Below are 18,761 nucleotides of genomic sequence, written 5' to 3' on the forward strand. Positions count from 1 at the left end.
CTCTAACCACCAACTGGTTTAGATGAGTCACACTAAAGGGCCACATTGCATGCACTGTCAGTGGAGTTTCATTGTCTGGTGTAAGGATGGCCAATACTAATCTTTAAAAGTCAGTAGTCTCTGTACTTTGTCACCGATAAAGGTTTACATAGTATTGATTTGAGATGTTGTTATTTGAAAAAATGGGTTTGGGGTCACTCCACCCGTTCTCACTGTACACCAGAATAGTAGTAATATAACTGAGTTATTTGCATTTGCATTACAGGCATCACATATTCCAGGGTGATGTGGAATCGTTCAGCCTGTGCAAACAGCCCCTGATAAAAGCTGAAGATTTCACTTTTATTGTGCACGTTTACATGATTAGTCACCAATTTACTGTAAGTAGATTTAGAATGTAAATACAGGGTTCAGATAAAACACTAAATGTGGTCCACAGCATCTAATCCTAGACGCAATGCAAAGCCTAATGATGCACAGCTGGAACAGTGCATGAATGCTGCTGGAATTAAGCCTGAATAAATAGATACATTAATTTAATTAGAAAATATGAACAAAATGAACAAAAACAGTACAGCTTTAGATTTCACTGTTAAAATTTAGACCCCAAACAATACTGAAAAATACTGTCCCATACTTGAACATGCAGACCTCTGCCAAACCATGGATGTAAGTCTGAATAAATACAGTACTATCACTTATCAATAAAACAAACTCTAAGTGCCAGAGAAAATATGTTGATATGCCAATGCTGGTAAATAAATGTAGTGGAGTAAAAGTACAGTATTTTCCCGTGAAGTGTAGTGAAGTAAAAGAAAAAGTAGCTTGAATAATCCAGTACTCAAGTACCACGAAATTGTAGTGCAGTACAATTGGGTAAATGTGAGGACCATTCATAAATCTTTATTAAGTGTACAAAATCTCATTATTATTAATTATTATAAATGGTAATTGCATGTGTCCCACCCACATCATTAGACCTGTGCAGTTATTTTGTGTCGAAGCTCTGCTACAACAGCAACGCGACAATGAAATGGAATCTTGATTTGCGTGTTTACTTTGTTTAATACGGTAAAACGCACTTACTTGGAATCGTTCAGCAAGTTCGGACGTAGACTCAGATTACAGCGCTCTGCAGTGTATTCATACAAACAGCGCTGCTGCGTTTAAACTGGTCCCAGATCAGCGCTTTTCGATAGTATTTAATAGGACTCCATTTTTACGCTCGACTAACGTCAGAAGACCCGCTGAATTTCGAAGTTGGAGGAGGAGGAGACTGACGCATACAACAACAAGAAGGTTATATCCTGTTGTCTGTCAGCGTTGACCTAACTTACAGTAATTTCATACAAAAAGCTTCTCAGGTAAGACTATAAACAACATCAATAGTATAATTCATTACCTCTCCTAACTATATAAAGCAGCTTGTTCTGTTAAAGTTAGCTTTGCATTCTAAGCTAGGCTAACGATTTTAGTTAAGGTTAAATAAGTTAGCGTTTGCTAATTTAGTTAGCTCAGTTAAGTTGTCAAGTTACCGAGAGACAAGAAAAATTACATATGGTTATGTGTTTTTGACGTATTAGAATCGTTAACAAGTTTAGGAGCTTGTTTGCACTTAGCTAGTTTGAAAGTACGTTTCATTTTAAGATTACCTGAGCTCAGATTGAAATTCTGGGCGTTGTCACGTTTCATTTCATTTGGGGTAACGTGTTAGCCTAGCTAATGCAGAAACACTCACTAATAAAACAAAATTGGTATGACTTGGTTAATGCCAGAGCTTTAGCCCCTTAACATGTCAAATGATATTTGCCTTTTCCAAATGTTCACCTCTTACTCTCAATTGTTGATTTTACTAGTGATATGCATATCTTTAGAAAACTAATTGATTCTTGTTTTGCTAGGTAACAATTTAAATTGACATCTTAATGTCACTGTGTGTTTGCAGCTAAGTATGGAAACTGGTGAGAAAAATAGAGGCAATGCCTTGAAGAGACCAAGAGCACCTCTGTCAGATTCAGGGGATAAAATCCACTCGCAATCAGGTTTGTTGCTGTATTATGACAATGGCTACTCCTATTTTATAACTGTAGAATATCCACAGACAATTTTTGCAGTTATGTATGTTTGTGACTTGTATCTTTTCTCATAGCATTAGCTTTCCTCTTATGTTTCAGAGGGGAATGATGGCCAGAAGCGACGCTGCCTGGAGGCACCTGGTCAGGAGAATCATAGCCCTAATCAGCCCACCTCTGCAGACCTAGTTGAGGTGGGAACAAAGCCAGACCCACCAATTGTTCCCTCAGTCCGTCCCAGAATCCTGCAGCTCAGCCAGAGAAGAGAGGGTAATAAACTGACCGCCAATTTTATATACTCTTTGTACATATCTGTCTTACAGTGTATTTTGAGTTTCTGGTAATGCTCAAAATATTATCAAATTATTGTAATCAGGGTCAGCAGTCAAACTCCATTACCTGCAAGTACGATAATAAATATTGTCCAAGTTTTTGAGTAATCTGTTTTGAGTGAGCTAGTGTAACACTTTGTGTGTTATAAAAATAGTAAGGGCCACTGTTTATTATTTTTAGGAGGAACGCCACTGACTCAGAGGTGCCTGTCAGATCCTGGGGCTGACAGCCCCTCAGCTCTCGTCCATGACAAGGGATTCAAAGAACAACTTCTTGGTGAGGAGGCATATGAACACAAACTTTTTTAATTAACTGCAGTGCTACAATTCTATTGAAAATATGTCTTTTACAAACACTGAAACTACATATATAAGTTGGAAGTAAAAACTAAATAAAATATCACTGGGCTCACATGATCTTTGGTCTTCAGTTAAGACATGACAGTGGCGAAAGGGCTAAGGCCTTGTCTTTAGCTTGCAGCTAGTTAAAAGACTAGCCACACCTAATCTCAGTGTCTTCAATAAGGACAGATAGTGATTGGCTAACATGATTTTGACACAAGTTTAGTCATATTAGTACTGTGGCTAACAAGTTACTATGGTAAGGGTCATTTAGAAAATATGTATTTATGCATAAAACACCCGTTTTTCTTGAACATGTATATAGATTGTGATAAAAAAAAAATACTAATATTACAAAAGTAATAAAAATTTGAAATTGTAATAACTCATTTGTTTATGTTACTATAAGATCCAAGTGTGCTCAAAACTTCTCTAAGGCCACCAATAAATTTCTAGAGAGTGCAAAATTATGGATGAGGCCTGGATTTTTTTGTTGCACATTACTGTGTCTGACTAGCACAACTTCCTCCAGTGTCATTTTAAGGTCATCAGTGAATTGTTTATGTTTAGGTTGACCTGTAGATTGGTATGTATTGGTTATGTATTATTTATTTATTAACATCTTAACCTCAATTAACCCATTTTTGCACATTATAACTTCGTGTTTGTATGTAGATAATTTAAATCAAACTGAAGTATAGTATCAGAATGTGCCAGTATTAAATACATTAGATTGCAGTGGAAAATTTTAAGAATAGCAGAAGGCATCAGGTTTATATCTCACTCTACCAAGTATGGGGCCGCCCAGCCACCAAGGGCAACGTTGGTGCATGTCCCGAGCCCGGATAAAAATTGGTTTTCCCATTTTACGCCATCTGGCGTAAAAACTCATGTCAACTCAACCTGCGGAAAGCGGGTGGTGACCCCTTAAGCGACAAGCCAAAAGCCAGTGAAATAGTTCACTCAATAGTGAGCAGTCAATTGAGATTTTGGACACTTACTAAATATTGTGATATCATCACCAACAGCTGCTTGAGCTGCACAATCGTATTTTTTTTCTTTAAAACAGGGGACAAACATTGTGGGATTGTTACCATAAAGGAATTCACATGTCATAATGGATAGAATTACATATACAACATTCAGACACAACTACAACATGGCAAATGCACTTTATAGTGAGTATGGGGATTTGTGTTTATATTTGAGAGATAATTTCTGTAAATCTTTTCCTGTTTCAGATGAGGGTGAATTTGTTCAGCGAATGGAAAGGTTTAAGGTGCCAGTCTTCCAGCCTGACCCCACACCGAGCCCTGCCAACCCATGCCCTCGGACCCGTTCCAACTTTGTTTCTGATATTCAGCAGAAACTCCAGTGCACTCAAACAACCAGCTCTGAGCAGGCCTCTCGCATACGATTTGTAAGTTTCTTGGCATCAGTAGTATCTTAATTACTATGATCAACACACATATTGATATAAGTTATTATACTTACATGCGTGGGAGAAAACAAAAGTAGTCACAATTATAGTTTGTGTGTGAATTGCTGCTTTTAGTATATATTATTATATTATAATTTATGCTCATCAAAGGTGTTTTGACAATTTTTATGCAAAATGATGCAAAATGAGAATTAATGGATGATTGAATGGGCTTATATGTGCTGCTGTTTATGTTCAAATAACATAATTTAACTACAAGACTACCTGAGAGTCTTTCTGGGATCTGACATGTTTTCCACAATCAGGAACGGGAGAAGGAATTCAGCCGGTTGCATTTCCAACCAATCAGTGAGAATCCCTGGCTGAAACGGAGCAGCTCTGATCCCTCACTGGATCAGGTGGGTTTGTGATCCTGCACCCTTACCACAGCTTTGCAGTGCTTAGTTTTGTCTGGTCATATTTTATTTTCATGTGTATTGAAGTTAATGGGTCAATTTCCTTGTCCTGTGAACCATAGATTGGACATGATAAACTCTCACATTTTTAACAGGTTATTGCATTTGTTTGACAGTAATTACAAGTAGTCATAGTGTTGTATACCAGGCAGATTTGTGCTTGGATTGCCATAAAGTGATTACAAAATAACAATTTTACAGTCAGCATGGGTTTTGTAATTTAAGTCATGTTGATGCCATTTAGTTTTTGCAATGTTTAGTAGAATTTATTTTCCCACCTCCATGTGTAAAAATTAGAAGGTAAGGACCCCTCCAAGCTCTTCATCTTTCTCCTGGGTCCCTATATCTAGAAGAAAAGTTCAATGGCCTCCCATGCACCCCTGGGATGTGAGTCAGTAATCAAAAATCACTCTGTATTGCCTGGTCACTTTGTGCATGTGGGCTATACCTGGATCCACCACACTGGGTAATATCAACTTGGCAGAGTTACAACTAAATTAGATTAGAGAACAAAGAATTTTTCCCTTTATATGGCATGACTCTTTAGAGAGAAACTGGTTTTAGGGAAGTGGGATGTTCACAGATGAAGAGACATGTCATGATTACTAGTGAGAAGTAGGTGTCTTACTTTGGTTTGTCATCATGAGGTTAAGTTCTGTTATCACAACCATCCTTTTATAAGCTCTTTTGCTCCATTTGGCCATGTTAGGGATTGTTTTGTCGCTAAATGATGGCTTGGTATTCATTGCCCTTTTGCTGAATCTGACTGACTGAGTTCTCCTCTGTGCTTTTGAATGTGTTCTTCTTTCACCAGGGAAATCATCAATAAAAGCCTGTTTACTGGCAGCCTTATGTGCAAAAGCAATACCATGTCTTTTGATCCTGAAAGATTGCTTGTTTCTCTTGTTTCACAACCCATTCCTCATCATTTAGATAGAAATTGAATTATTATTATTATTATTATTATTATTATTATTATTATTATTATTATTATATAAAAAAAATTTCTCCAATCGTCAGTCCATTTAAACATTGTTCCCCATCTCTGCTGGTTTCCAAGAGCTGCTTAGATTAGAGTATGCTTAGATTTTTATGAACATTGTTAACTTGCTGATGAAACTTTTTTAACTTCCCTGATAATTTTGCTTCCTTATTTTGCCAGCTCATTTGACATTTACCAGTTGTCTATGTGTATCTGCTTTGACAAACTAACTATATTGATTTCACACTCAGATCGTGTAGCACAAGCACAGAGCCTGAAGAAGAAAATGTGTAACTGTCCATGTTAGTAGTATCATGTTGGAGTGGATTATTTTTCTGTTTAGTATTTGTCACTTCGTTGGTGTTTTTGTTTTTTTTGGTCACGTCATTTTATTTTATTCTTTTATTTATTGTTTTTCTCCTTTCAGTTTCATTTTAATAAAACAGCATGTTTTGATAACTACCTTCACATAAAGTCACAACCACAACAGTTTGTATTTTTTGTGTTGAACATAAATTAGAAATCTGCACTCATACCTGTGAATTTTTAAATCCAGGTTCTGCTTTTGTTTCTTTTACCAGGTTGATAGTGATGCTGAGGTGACAGATGGCAGCTTCACTGAAGCTCCTACATCAGGTGCAAAGATGACGATACATACAACAGGTAAGGTTCCCCAAAGAGTACTCCAAAATAAATGTATCCAAGCATGTTTCCCACACTACACAATGAACACAGATATGAGTTTATTAAACACATGAATTAGTGATGGGTAGATAAAGCTTTATTAAGTTTTGGCATTTCTTTCGTTTTGTGCTGAGAAAAGCTTTGAGGCTTTAAAATAAGTACGGGGGGAAGCTAAAATATTGTATATAATTTTCAGCTGTCAGGCGCCTGTTGTCAGTATGGTGGAGGCTCTCAGAAGTTCTGAGAGAGGTGGACTGTTTGACACTTTGTCTTTTAGCTCTTGTGTCCACCATTACTCCAGCTTTCTGACTGGAAAAGCGCACACATTCTGTCGTCTCTAAGGAAACACAACCGTTTACTGTTACAGCTATAGACAACTGCAGGCACGAGTGTTTGACTGAAAGCATCGGAAGAACTAATGTCCGTTTTAAGATTTAGGAATTTTTTAAAAATTAATCAGAAAATTAATCTAACTGAATAAATTGCCCAGCTCTACGGTGAGGTATACAAAGTTTTAAATGAATCTGTAAAAATCCTAAGTTTACGTACTAGAATCAATATGGATGGAAAATTTGATTGGTATTTTGACAAAATGTTTTCTGTGTCATAAAGCATTTTTCTTTTCCTTTTTTAAAATTAATTAATTTTATTTATTTATTTTTATTTTTTTGGGGTCTTTTATTTGATGCTATGACTGTTACAGTTTCATTATTTTTTTTACTCTACTTTACCCAACACAATATAATATATGAACTTTTCAATTAATGTTTTAAAATATATATTGTGTATATAAATATACTCAGGAGTTGCTCTAAAGAATTTTAAGTTTCAAAGTTGGGTGGCAAGTATTAAGATGTGAGACTAATCTTTTAACAGACAAAGGGGCATCTTGCGACTCTGAAGCCCCAGTAGCAAGCTCTAGTCAACTGCAAATTGATTGGGAGCAGCAGAATACTCCTCGGGATGAAGAAGTCGGGGAGGGGACAGACTACAAAGCTTCAGTTGGAAATGAAGAGGAGCATGTAGGGTCTCAGAAATCAGAGGCTGTATTGGCATTGTGTTTTAGTGAGGATCAGAGTTTCTCGAAAGCCTCTTTGTTTGAGAATCAGGACTTGTCAGGTGATGAGCAGTGCTTGCTAGACTCAACACATTCAGTGGAATCCAACATTAAAGAAGCAGGTGAGCTTATCATAATAAGTGAACAGAGGAAGTCAGAGATGTTTTCACTTGAAGATGAAAATATTAATGAGTCATATGGTGAAGAAGAAATTGAGCCTTCAACAGATGAGGAATCACGATTGTGGAGGTATCCCCAACAAAATGTGTACAAGGAAGAAGAATCTGTCACTATTGAAGAACAGAAAGCTATATCTACCAAAGATGAGGAATGCTTGGTGGAGTTATCAGGAGTTCAACAAGAGAGAGGAGGCAGCAATGTAGATGACACTGATCACTCGTATGTACAGGGTGATGCATCATACTTGGTAAATGTCTGTGCTGAGGTTTCTGCCTCCTCTAAATCGCAGAAGGATGAGATATTAAAATCAGAAGCAGGAGAATTTGATTTAGAATGCAGTCTAGATGACCCTGTGAAAGACCAGTGCCCTTTGAACCAAGAAGGTAATCTAGAGTATTATAAGGGATGTTATGAAGAGGCAACTAAAGAGCTTAAAAACTCAGAAGAAAGTACTAATGAGGCTGATGAATGCCAATATTCAAAGGAGAACCAGACAGTCAATATAAAAGAAGGCTGCACAGAAGTGAAAGAAATCGAGGCATCACAGACTGGTAGCTCAGATGTCCAGAGAAACATTGATGCAGCAAAGGCTTCTGCTGAACTATTGGACACTAACAGATATGATCAAGCTTACAATGTAACAGAGGCCCAGGCATCTGAACATTATTCCGAGACTGAGGAAATGGAGCAAGAAGCAGTAGCTGAAAGGCAGGATGCAATAGATGTGTTGACAGAAAAAAATTACAATGAAGAGGGAAGGGAAAGCTCAAAGAAAGTCACTTTTATCCTGGAGCCTGAGTTAATTAATAGCTCATCCATGTGTGAGACCAGTATCTCCATGGAGCCAGAGACAAGTACATCAGGTAAGTACAATGACAAGATGTAGATGTGAGCACCTGGGCTGGCTGAGGGGAATCTTAGGATGGTTAAAGCACATGGGTGAAGTGGTTTGTTTATGGTATAGAAAGTACTGACTACTGGTGAACTGTACACACTGTTCAGAATTGTTTTCTTGTTCAAATGGAACATAAAAGAATACCTCCAAATATCTTTGTAAAATGATTATTTCAGTGTAAGTGTGTTGGGAAACCCAGACAAAAGCTGTAACTAGACTAGTGTGTTGTCTACTGTGGGTTAATTTTAATGAAGAAATGTTTTCAAATTTTTCCATAGATGTTGAACTAAGCTCTCATGAAGAGACTCACACTGCTGAAATAATAGATCAGATGTTCGAGGAGGTGCTGGAATATGCTGGAAGGATGGAGGAAGAGGGGGACAATAATGAAGACACTGAGGACCGTGATAGCGGTATTGTTGCTTGTTCTGGAGACAAAGATAAGACAGACACGGAGTCAGAGAAGGAGAGAAGTGAAGAGGAAGGGGAATCCAAAGAAGAGTGTGCTGAATCCAACGGAGATGAGCTTCTCACTTTTCCTCCCAGCGGCATACTCTCTCCTCTCAGCAAGTCTGTAGAAGCTGTGGTCACCCCTCTGGTAATAATGATATTAGTTTATAACTTTGAGGTGAAGCTGGGAAAATTGTTATTGTTTTAATGTATAAAATTCTACCAACAGCGGCTAGCAACAAGGCAGGAATCCAATCCCCCATCTTTGCTCCTGACTCCAGAAGAGACCACCACCCCTCCTGCTGAATCTGCACCTCTTTACAGGTAACTAGAGCAGCAGAAGAGCCATCTATAAAGATTCTGTTTGGAAGAAACCCAGACTGAATTCTCAATCTCAAGTTATTATTGTTACGACTTGTGTTTATTATTGTTGTCTTGGTATGGTCTCACATTTGACCTTGGATGAACTGCATGAGATGCAAATCAAACTTCAAAATGTTAAAAGCAAGGTACCAATTTTTACCAAGTTTACCAATGGTGCTCCTACCCTGTCTACTTCCCTACTCTGTCTACTACTGCAGCTGTAATAATTCTCAAAACTAATAAGTAATGTTTTGTAACACGATTAACTGTGAACTGAACTGGGTTGTTCTGTGATTTACAGCATCGATGCCTACCGCAAGCAAAGACAGAATAAGCTGCCTACCATACAGAGTGTAACTCCTAAGGTTCACAGAAGAGCTCCAGAGAAATCCCAAACTCAACATTCTGTCAACACCAAGGAGAAAATTGCAGTGCGTCATGCAAATTTTTGATTATAGGAGTAATTCTCTTCAGAAGAACTGTACTGTGGCTCTGTTGTCCTTACTGTATAATATCAACTGATGTAGTTACTTATGATGTAAACTATATATGTACGACAATTGTTTGTACAAATGTCCTTTTTCCCATGATGCTGGGGGTTGCTTTGCCCAGGTTCTTAACGAAGAAGCGGGGAAGCTGCAGACTGTGATCAACCAGACTCTCCAGGCTCTGAGCTGCTGCACTGATGAGGAGCATGGACAAGGCTCACTGGAAGAGGCTGAAGCTGAGAAACTATTGCTGGTGTCCTGTATGTAGACCAAAGCGTTTGTTTTTAAGTTCCAGCTTATACTGTAAAGAAAGCCACACAGATCTGTTTTTTTTTCCTATGAAGTACCTTTTCCAAATATCTATTAACTGTGATTAAAGCATAATAGTTTTATTTGGCTTTATTTTTCAATTTTGTATTTTCTTATCAGGATTTATTTATTTTTTTTCTCCCCCTTCCAATCCCTCTCTCTGCCACCCGATATCAGGTGAGAAGCGTTCTGCTCTTATGGCAGAAATTGCTAGGCTGAGGGAAGAGAGAAGCTGTGAATTGGACAAGGCAGCAGAGGAAGAGAAGGACTATCTTTCCCAACAACCCTGCAGAGGGACAGTCAACATCACAAACATCCAGCTGCCTCTCAAGGTTGAATTTGTCTGCTCCTCACACACCCGCACAGGTAGCATAGCACAACACAAATCTGCTGTGTTTCCAGTAGCTTCTTACAGTATTTACGTTTCTTGGATTTTTATAACTTCTGTTAAAATGTTTCGAAACTCAAGGGTTAATGCAAATGTAGCAGCTCAGATCCACTTAGAGGATTGTTTTCCTTCTTTTAGGACGACCAAGTCATTACTTTTTCATCCTGATTCGGTATGGGCCCTGCAACATTGTTGCCACCCCGCTGGCAACAGCTGCGGATGCTCAGAATGGAGACACCATCTCATTCCCTACTTCTGTCACTCTGTAAGCTGCAGTTTATCAGCTAGTTAAACTAATTAATAAATGGTCAGAGAACCAGACGCAGATCATTTTGACAAAACAAGAACACTCTGTATTTTACAGATCAGATATCTTTGTGCAAATTTCATGTTGAGGCTCAGAAATGGGATTTGCCCTTTTAATGTAGAGTCTTGTTTTTGTATCACTGAATTTTTCTATGGAGATATTCATGTTGAATAAATATTTTGTCTCCACAAAATTTCAGGAAGGATATTAGCTCATCCTTTGAGATTGATGTGGAAGTCTACAGCCTGGTAAAACAAGAATTTTTATTACTAGTTGATTATCGCATAGTCATGTGTTTGGAGCATCAGATTCCAGAATTTCAAGTTTACTGTTATTAATACGCTGTATTTTATACAGAAAGTTAGTTTAATGTCATTTATGAGTTCTAAATGTGCTTAATTTTGTGCCATCTAGTCCCCCAATTCAGCTAATAACAGCAGCATAGAGCGGACGACTACAAAGTCAAGGGTAAACTGAATTTCTCACTAGCAATAAAGTAGCTGTCTATTTCTAAGCAACATTCATGTATATCTCTTTTATGGCTTCTATCCATATTCAGGTTACGCCAAGAAAGCTTCTCAACACTATCACGGTGAATCATTTTTATTTATTTATTTATTTTCATGCCTAAATAATGTAATGTCAGGAAAATCTTACCTAAACTCTCTTTTGTTTTCAGCAGAGATCCAGTAACAGTCTTACATGTGAGTTTGTTTTGGTGTTTATTTGTGAGTAGAAGCAGCCTTCATTTCAACTCAACAGTGGAAAAGTTTTCTTTTTCTTTTTTTTTTGGTGAATTTGGAGGCCATTCTCTTTGGCCCGAAATATGCTAAACATCGGTCAGAATGACAGGAGTTATCGCTGACTTTGACCATTTATTATAGATTATGAGATTTTATTGTGTGCTTTGTTTTCCTCCAGCTGCTGCTTTGCCTACTCGCCGCTCCAGTAACTTTTGTTTAGTGGGCTGCTATAAGATCACTTTGGCCTCACTGGGACACAGCAAGTTTCCTTTGGATAAGGTAATTATCTGTGATATTTTCAAGAGCAGTCCCCATTTTGTCACATGTTTAGATGTTACTGTAAGCATAGACATAATTGCTGCTGTGGAAATTAACTGAATAATAGTTAAAAGTGTTAAAAGTGGCTGAGCATGTAAAACAAGCACCATCTCTTTGCATTCCTCCTACATACCAGAGAATAAGGTAACCAATAAGCATCCCTTTTTCCTTTTTTATTGCACTTTCTACACATGGGTGACTTCACTGGTGATAAAACTGTCCGTCCCTCCCTCCCTGCCCCTTTTTCTCATTTTTTCCCTCCCCTTAGATGAAACTTGAAGGCAAAATCAGGAGGCTACTAGGAGATGAATTTCAGGAAAAGGTTTCATTCTTCAGTCTTTTGCTCCTTGACTCGTCACACTTTTCTGTACTTCTTTGCTAAACTAATCTCTGACTCACAGGTTCATTCTTTTAAATTAATCATTTCCTCAATGATTTGTTTGTGGTGAATGACTTTCTTTTCATATTACTAAGAATCAAAGACTGTATCTATTATGTTGGTATTTTAACTCACAAGTATGCTTATTGGAAACATACAGTGATTAATCCCAAAGTTAATTAAATCTCTCAACTAGACAGAGGGATACACAATAATTATACTGTATGACAAATAAGTCAAAATGAAACCTTCTATGTGGGCTTTAGATTTTCATGAGCTTTAAGCCATAATCATCAGAATTGAAACTAAAAAGGCTTGAAATATTTCAATTTCTCTCCTGAATCTAAATTGACTTTCATTTTTAAAATTAAATAAAAAATGTTTTTTAAATGTAAACCTTTTTTTAAATCCTTCCTGAAATGCGTGAATTTGTCTATATTGCTGCCATTTAGCATTTATTAACACTAGATTTTATAATATCTGAGAAACAAAGAAGATGTCATTTAGCTGTCTGAACTGAATAAGTTAGTGTGTGTGTGTGTGTGTGTGTGTGTTACAAGAATTAAAAAATAAAAATGCAGTATTATTACAGTTTGCTGCTTCTCTATATTGTTTCCACATCATAGCAGTTTGACAGTATATGCCCTCCCTCTTCCTCTTGGATTGTAGGTGCCATTTCTCTCTCCTCTAGAGGGCAACATCTACTTACAGCTGCAAAGTGAGGGTCACTCTAACGTGCAGCATGAAGGCTTCCTGGTCAGTAATGATTCGCTGGTTAAATCGCATGCATGTCAGCTTTATTAAGCTGTTTACTGTCATACTGTAAGCCTATTGAAAAGTGAAGATTTAAAGCAAGTAAGGTGAGAGAATTGTCTTGGGAAAGCAGATTTACACTGAATGTATTTCTACAAGTTTTCCACAAATTGAAAAAGACAGACATGGGTATTTTGCTTTCTACATTTTCATTGAATCTTGAATTTTTGATGACTTTAGATGCATGAAATTTTTCTTCTGTTCCCAGACTATGTTTGAGTTAATCAGTGGCTATGGTGTGTGGCATCACCGATATTTTGTCCTGGAGGGATGTAACTTGTACTACTGGAACCATCCCAATGATAAAGAAACCAAAGTATGACTAGACCAAAAGATATACATTTCAGGCTAAGTCATCAAGTTGCTTTCAGTAGATTTATACTGATCTTCTGTTTTAACCTCCCAGGAAGCAGAGGGCAGGATTTCTCTATCCAGTTCTCCCACTCAGTGCGTCAGGCCTGTCAAAAGGGACTCATGTGCTCGACCTTTCACCTTTGAGCTGGTGAGCAACATCCCAAATCAGCAGGATGACAACCAGGAAACCTTTTCCAAGTAAGTTTGAATCAAAACTGGTAATGGATCGTAATCAGTGTCTCATATGTGAATCTTAGTCTGGTTGATGATTTTAAAAGTTGCACATTTTGCATTAAGTCAGTGGTCCCTCTTCTCTTTAGCATGAAGGATGCAGCGTTCATACTGGGTTCACTGAGTGTTTTTTAGAAATGTGCATGATCCCATGAGCCCACTACAAAATTATGTATGTTTTTATTGTAGTTCTGCCGGAGGGCATTAGGATGGGAGGATACCAAATCTCTTTACACACACAACGCACCACCTTATCCCCCCCCTTTTTTTATTTTTAAATATAGTGATTCATCTCACGCCATTCTTACTTGTTCTTCTCTGAGATGCTCTCTGTACACCTACTCACGATACCCCAATAACTGTGACATGTTCCAGTATGTTTCTTTTTTCCTACCCTCTGTTTCCCTGTACGATCTTTTTGAAACTTGTGGCCAGCATCAACAAAGTCTGCCAAAGTTTAACGTCATTTAAAAAATCTATACAATTCTTAGTTTCAACATTTGATAATGTTGTTTTTGTACTGTTTTGAATATGTTTCAAATGATTTGCAAATCATTGAATCTCTTTATTTAGATTTTACATAGCATCCCAACATTTCTGAAAAGTAGGTTTGAAAAATTTACATATTATTTTCTAACTTGTTATTTTCCAGGTGTTGGTTTTCAGCTGATAGCAAACAGGAGAGATTGGACTGGATGGAGAAACTCAACCAGGCTCTTTTGGACTTTCACACATGGAACCGAACATCAGTAACCCAAACAGAACGACAGCAGTCAAGCACGTCCACCAACATGAGGGAGAGCATACTGTAACTACATCACTACTACAACAACCTACTACCTACACATTTGCAATTTCTTATAGTGTGTGCGGCTATAGGATCCAGGAGGTCATCCTTGAAGCAGTGATGACCCATAGAGGAGCTTAGATCAGGATTTAGATTCTTTATCTCAGAGCTGCAGCAAATGAGCAGCTTTATATGTTCACCTTATAACAATATAATCAAGAAACTTTTAAAGGGTCCCATGTTGATTTATCTTTAGAACTTTCTGAGTTTCTGTTCATTTTTATTATCTCGATTTATTCATTAATGTTGTTTTTTTTCCCTTTTTATTTGATAAGTTGCAGTTGCCATTTGAGTATTTTTAGTTTTTCTTTGTCATGGTTTTGTGGAAATTAGGTTTTATTTTGACTTTTTTGTTTTTCGTGGCAATCAGCTGCTTTAGCCTCTGGTGGCAAAATGTTTTCGCCACTTTCAGTAGCTAAAGGTGAATATTGTAGCTTATATATAAATCAGAAAATTTGTTGCATATTGTATTGTTTAAAATGGAAGGATAAACACATTTAAATAGATACACTAATAAATATTAAAGGAGAAGGTAATCTTTAACTCTACTAAACTAATCTAGAATGAGATTTATGTTGAGATAGCAGGTAACACAGCTCATCATTAAAATACAAAAGGAATGCTAGCTGTTGTTGGAATGAAGGCTTCGTTTAATCATTCAAACAATTGATGTAGGGTTTAGTTCTGCTGAACCACCAACACCAGACTTTCTTTTTTTTCTCACTAAAGAATTGGTGAGGTAAAAAATGCATGTTGATGGTGTCCTGTTTATTTTTGTTTGTTTGTTTGTTTTTCTGTGCATTTCCACCTCTCCGTCTGTCTCACCTTATTATCAATGTCATTCGTGTGAACTCTCATTCTGTGCAATTAAAGAATGGTACCTATAAAAAAAATAAATAAAAGGACAAAAAATGAAATTAAATGACAGTAAAAAGAATTTAAATGAATGAAAATTAAGGTGGGTTTGCATGTAAGTTCTCTAACTCATTCATTGAATTTATACTTAATATTATTTCAGTTTGGTATATCCCCCCCACCAATAGAAGACCAATTTTTTCCCATTTTCTTGATTTGTGTGTGCCCGCCATGTTTGCTCATATGTATGTATGTATGAGCCATACATGTGAGGCCTAGGAGTGTGTGGCAGGAAAGCAATGCAGGTCAGGAATGTCATACAGGAAGTGGTCTAGAATTAGACTTCCTGTTCTTTCCATAGTTCCTCTGTGGGTGTCAGCTGCTGAGTGGTACAGAGCTCAAGGTAATGACAAGAACAAAGGCAGGGGAGCACAACATTATGCTTTCAAGAGATGGCTATGGTACAACGGCTATTTATGGATTACAAATGTTTTTATGTATTTTAACGTCTTAAATTATGATTACACTAAGGTCCATGAAAAAAAAGTACACTTAGTTTATATCTTCTGTTAAATGTTTGATGGAGTGAATGGCTGGCTGTTGGATGGACCGTCAAAAGGTGCAAAGGTTGCAAGTTAACTCATGTCATATCCCACCTTTTAGCTTTCTGGTTTCATACTGCAGGACAGCTGTGAATGCAAATCAGAGACGGGAAGAAACTCTTGGCTGGAGTGAGACCCGCTGTCAGTGTGACAAGTCTAGAACTCAGCAGGTTAGGTGCTGTTTTGTCCTTAGCAATGTGGTCCCACCCTGACAGCACAACATCCTGGTGTGTCAACCTCTGCTCTTTCCTTACATGACCCTGGAGGAAATGGTCTCTGTATAGCAGTGATGCAAAAAGGAGATACTGAGGAAGGTGCCACTGTTAATATTAGGAATTACCATTTTAACAGAGTATAGATAAAGGGGTGTAACTGTCATGCAGTTAAATTTAGGTGTGTGTGCATATTGAATTATATCCTGCATTCATGCACAGCAAGTCTGAAGAGAATGTGGCACTGTAAAATTATCAGGAATCAGGAAGGGGAATATGACCATTGTTTACATGGATTTTTTATTTATTTTTATTAAGCTGTTTCATTTCAGATGTATTTTATGTATTAACCTTTTTGGGTTTTAATTTTTGTTTAAATTAACTATGATCCATGTTTACTAGAAATAGTTGACAAATAGAAAAAAAATGTGCCATTTGTCATAAAAAGTCTACAGGTCCTTTTAGCTCCATGTACTTTGTATTAGTTTTATTACATGTGTGCTAAAACAAACTTAATCAGGTCAGATGTTTCTCTGCTGCCCGATTGAGCTAAAGTTAAACAAAACCTAAAATATCTGATTATGCATTCGCCTGTATTGGCTGGATGTGTATGGTAACAAACTCCTCAACTTGTAGGAGACTGATGTGTTCACAGCTTGTTTCTATTGCCCCCAAGTGGCCAAAAACAGCTACTCTTTGTTTAAAACAGAATATATCATCTTTAATCCATCCATCCATCAGCTGTAACCACTTGTCCTATTCATGGTCATGGGGGGCTCGAGCCTATCCCTGCTGTCATTGAGCAAGAGGCAGGGTACATCTTGGACAGGTGTCCAGTCCATCTGAGAGCCAACACAGACAGACATACCAAGACAGGCAAGCATTCACACTTGCCATTTAGGGTCACCACTTAACCTAACATGCATGGAGTAAACCCATGCAAGCACGGTGAGAAAGGAAGGGCTACATTCTTTGTTATTTTGAGATATTGAAGATAAGTTAAGCCAAGGCCTAGTAAAAAATAAATAAATAAATAAAAAATACTGGTAAAACAAGTATTGCTTAAACATACTTACAAGGTTTTGTGAAGTCTGTTTTGTCCCTTTTTCAGATTCCATTTGCTATTCAAGCTATCTCCCAGAGCACCAACGCACACATTTTAAAATTGCATGAGGAAGTGCCGTACTAAACGATGATGGCTCTGTGTTCCCTTCAGGTACTGTTTGTGCTGGCTCCACATACAGGGCCACTTGGCACGCTCCTTGCTGTGTTTTGAAGATGTCCGGGAAGCTTGGAGGCTGTAAACAGGGCGGCAGGGTCAAAGGACTCAACTGGTCCCAAATAAACTTCCCTCAGGGGTAGTAGCCTGAGCTGGTCTAACAGCTGCAAAGGATCAGAGACAGGGAATGACAACCTGTTTTTGTTTCACTAGAAACATTCAACACAGTTTTGTTCAACAGTAGAGCCAAACAGTCATATAAAAAGTTTATACAATTCTTAGTACAAAACAATGTCACATGTTAAAACTGTTTCAAATCATGAATAGATTTTAAAATGATTTGCAAATCATTGCATTCTCTTTAGATTTTAAACAGCATCCCAACATTTTTCAAAGTAGGTTTGAAAAATTTACTTTCGAAACAGATCTTTTTTCAAGTATTGGTTTTCGCCTGACAGCAAACAGGAGAGATTGGATTGGATGGAGAAACCCAACCAGGCTCTTTTGGACTTTCGCACATGGAACCAAACATCAGCAATGCAAACAGAAAGTCAACATGTAAACATGTCCAGCAACTGTGAAGTATCTGACATTATACTGAGTTGTAGTACAATGACTGATGCATTATACAGTGTCAGTTGTAGTTTCATTCTATTAGTTTAGGAGACTCCCAGAAGGATTTGTGGACCTTACATTATACTAACCCCACCTTCACACCTTCTGCCACCATCTGGAGGCTTTCCTGGTCCCCTCCCTTTTGCTATTGGGCTTCTTTTAGCAGCTTGTTGAATTAAAAATATAATTACTTAAACATAAAAAAACTAGGCTAGTACCCCCTTTGTTTTAATACTTTTTTTTTACCCAAAAGAGAAAGTACACTTGCAATATATTTACCCCTTTTTATGTTTCACTTAATAATCAATACAATTTAAAGAACTGTGACCTAGGGGAAGATTTATTTGCCATCATGACAATGACCCAAAAGCATGCAGCCAAAGTTACACATAGAAGAATAATGTCACTGTTTTGGAGGGTACACTAATCAGCCACCGTGTTGCCTTTTTAAAACGCATTGCAGTACTTTATGAACTTATTGTATTTTGCCAGCGCTTTCAACAGCATCTCGAGGTGTTAATAAATGTGTGAAGATAGTTCAATTGCCATCAGGATGGCTCTGTTGACATGCAAGCTGCTGCATGGGTTAAAGTATATACCATCTCTAACTACTTTTTTGTTGTGGTACAAAGCTTGTAAAAAAAAAAAATTATTTGGGATTTTTCTAAATAAAAGTTACAAACCTTATGAATGTGTGATTCTCTAGTATTTACCATTTTATCAACGGGGCCCTGAATGCAACAAATCTCCCCACACCCTCCTTATCCCTTTCTCCCCTTCCCCCTTTCCTCTCCACCCTCCAGCATTATTCTCACCCCCACCCACCCC

The 18,761-nt window shown here is 37.5% G+C and overlaps 2 protein-coding genes across 5 annotated transcripts; both read left to right on the plus strand.

Moving 5' to 3' along the window:
• The first annotated feature begins 1,129 nt into the window (after nucleotides 1-1,129).
• anln2 (anillin, actin binding protein 2) lies at nucleotides 1,130-18,517 on the plus strand. 4 transcript variants are annotated; one of them, XM_067501712.1, is made up of 23 exons: nucleotides 1,131-1,364; nucleotides 1,946-2,042; nucleotides 2,175-2,342; nucleotides 2,586-2,681; nucleotides 3,988-4,166; nucleotides 4,493-4,585; nucleotides 6,206-6,287; nucleotides 8,719-9,038; nucleotides 9,120-9,214; nucleotides 9,555-9,684; nucleotides 9,866-10,001; nucleotides 10,228-10,416; nucleotides 10,577-10,703; nucleotides 10,945-10,993; nucleotides 11,160-11,213; nucleotides 11,305-11,337; nucleotides 11,425-11,449; nucleotides 11,667-11,767; nucleotides 12,075-12,128; nucleotides 12,855-12,941; nucleotides 13,207-13,314; nucleotides 13,405-13,550; nucleotides 14,236-18,515. In XM_067501712.1, exons 2-23 carry the CDS (start codon nucleotides 1,952-1,954, stop codon nucleotides 14,393-14,395), a joined length of 2,523 nt encoding a protein of 840 aa, XP_067357813.1. In that variant the 5' UTR covers nucleotides 1,131-1,364; nucleotides 1,946-1,951; the 3' UTR covers nucleotides 14,396-18,515. The 4 variants fall into 4 exon arrangements, with proteins under 4 accessions (XP_067357816.1, XP_067357813.1, XP_067357817.1 ...); XM_067501714.1 differs by having other exon boundaries at nucleotides 1,132-1,364; nucleotides 11,428-11,449; nucleotides 14,236-18,514; XM_067501715.1 differs by lacking the exon at nucleotides 12,075-12,128 and having other exon boundaries at nucleotides 1,130-1,364; nucleotides 14,236-18,517.
• On the plus strand, nucleotides 7,124-8,704 carry ccdc136a (coiled-coil domain containing 136a; the record flags this gene model as incomplete). The annotated part of the gene is made up of 1 exon (XM_067501717.1): nucleotides 7,124-8,704. A coding segment is annotated over one exon (1,308 nt), but the record flags the coding sequence as incomplete, so codon positions are not given.
• Nucleotides 18,518-18,761: the final 244 nt, after the last annotated feature.

Source organism: Channa argus, chromosome 4 (assembly GCF_033026475.1).
Source record: "Channa argus isolate prfri chromosome 4, Channa argus male v1.0, whole genome shotgun sequence".
Taxonomy (NCBI): domain Eukaryota; kingdom Metazoa; phylum Chordata; class Actinopteri; order Anabantiformes; family Channidae; genus Channa; species Channa argus.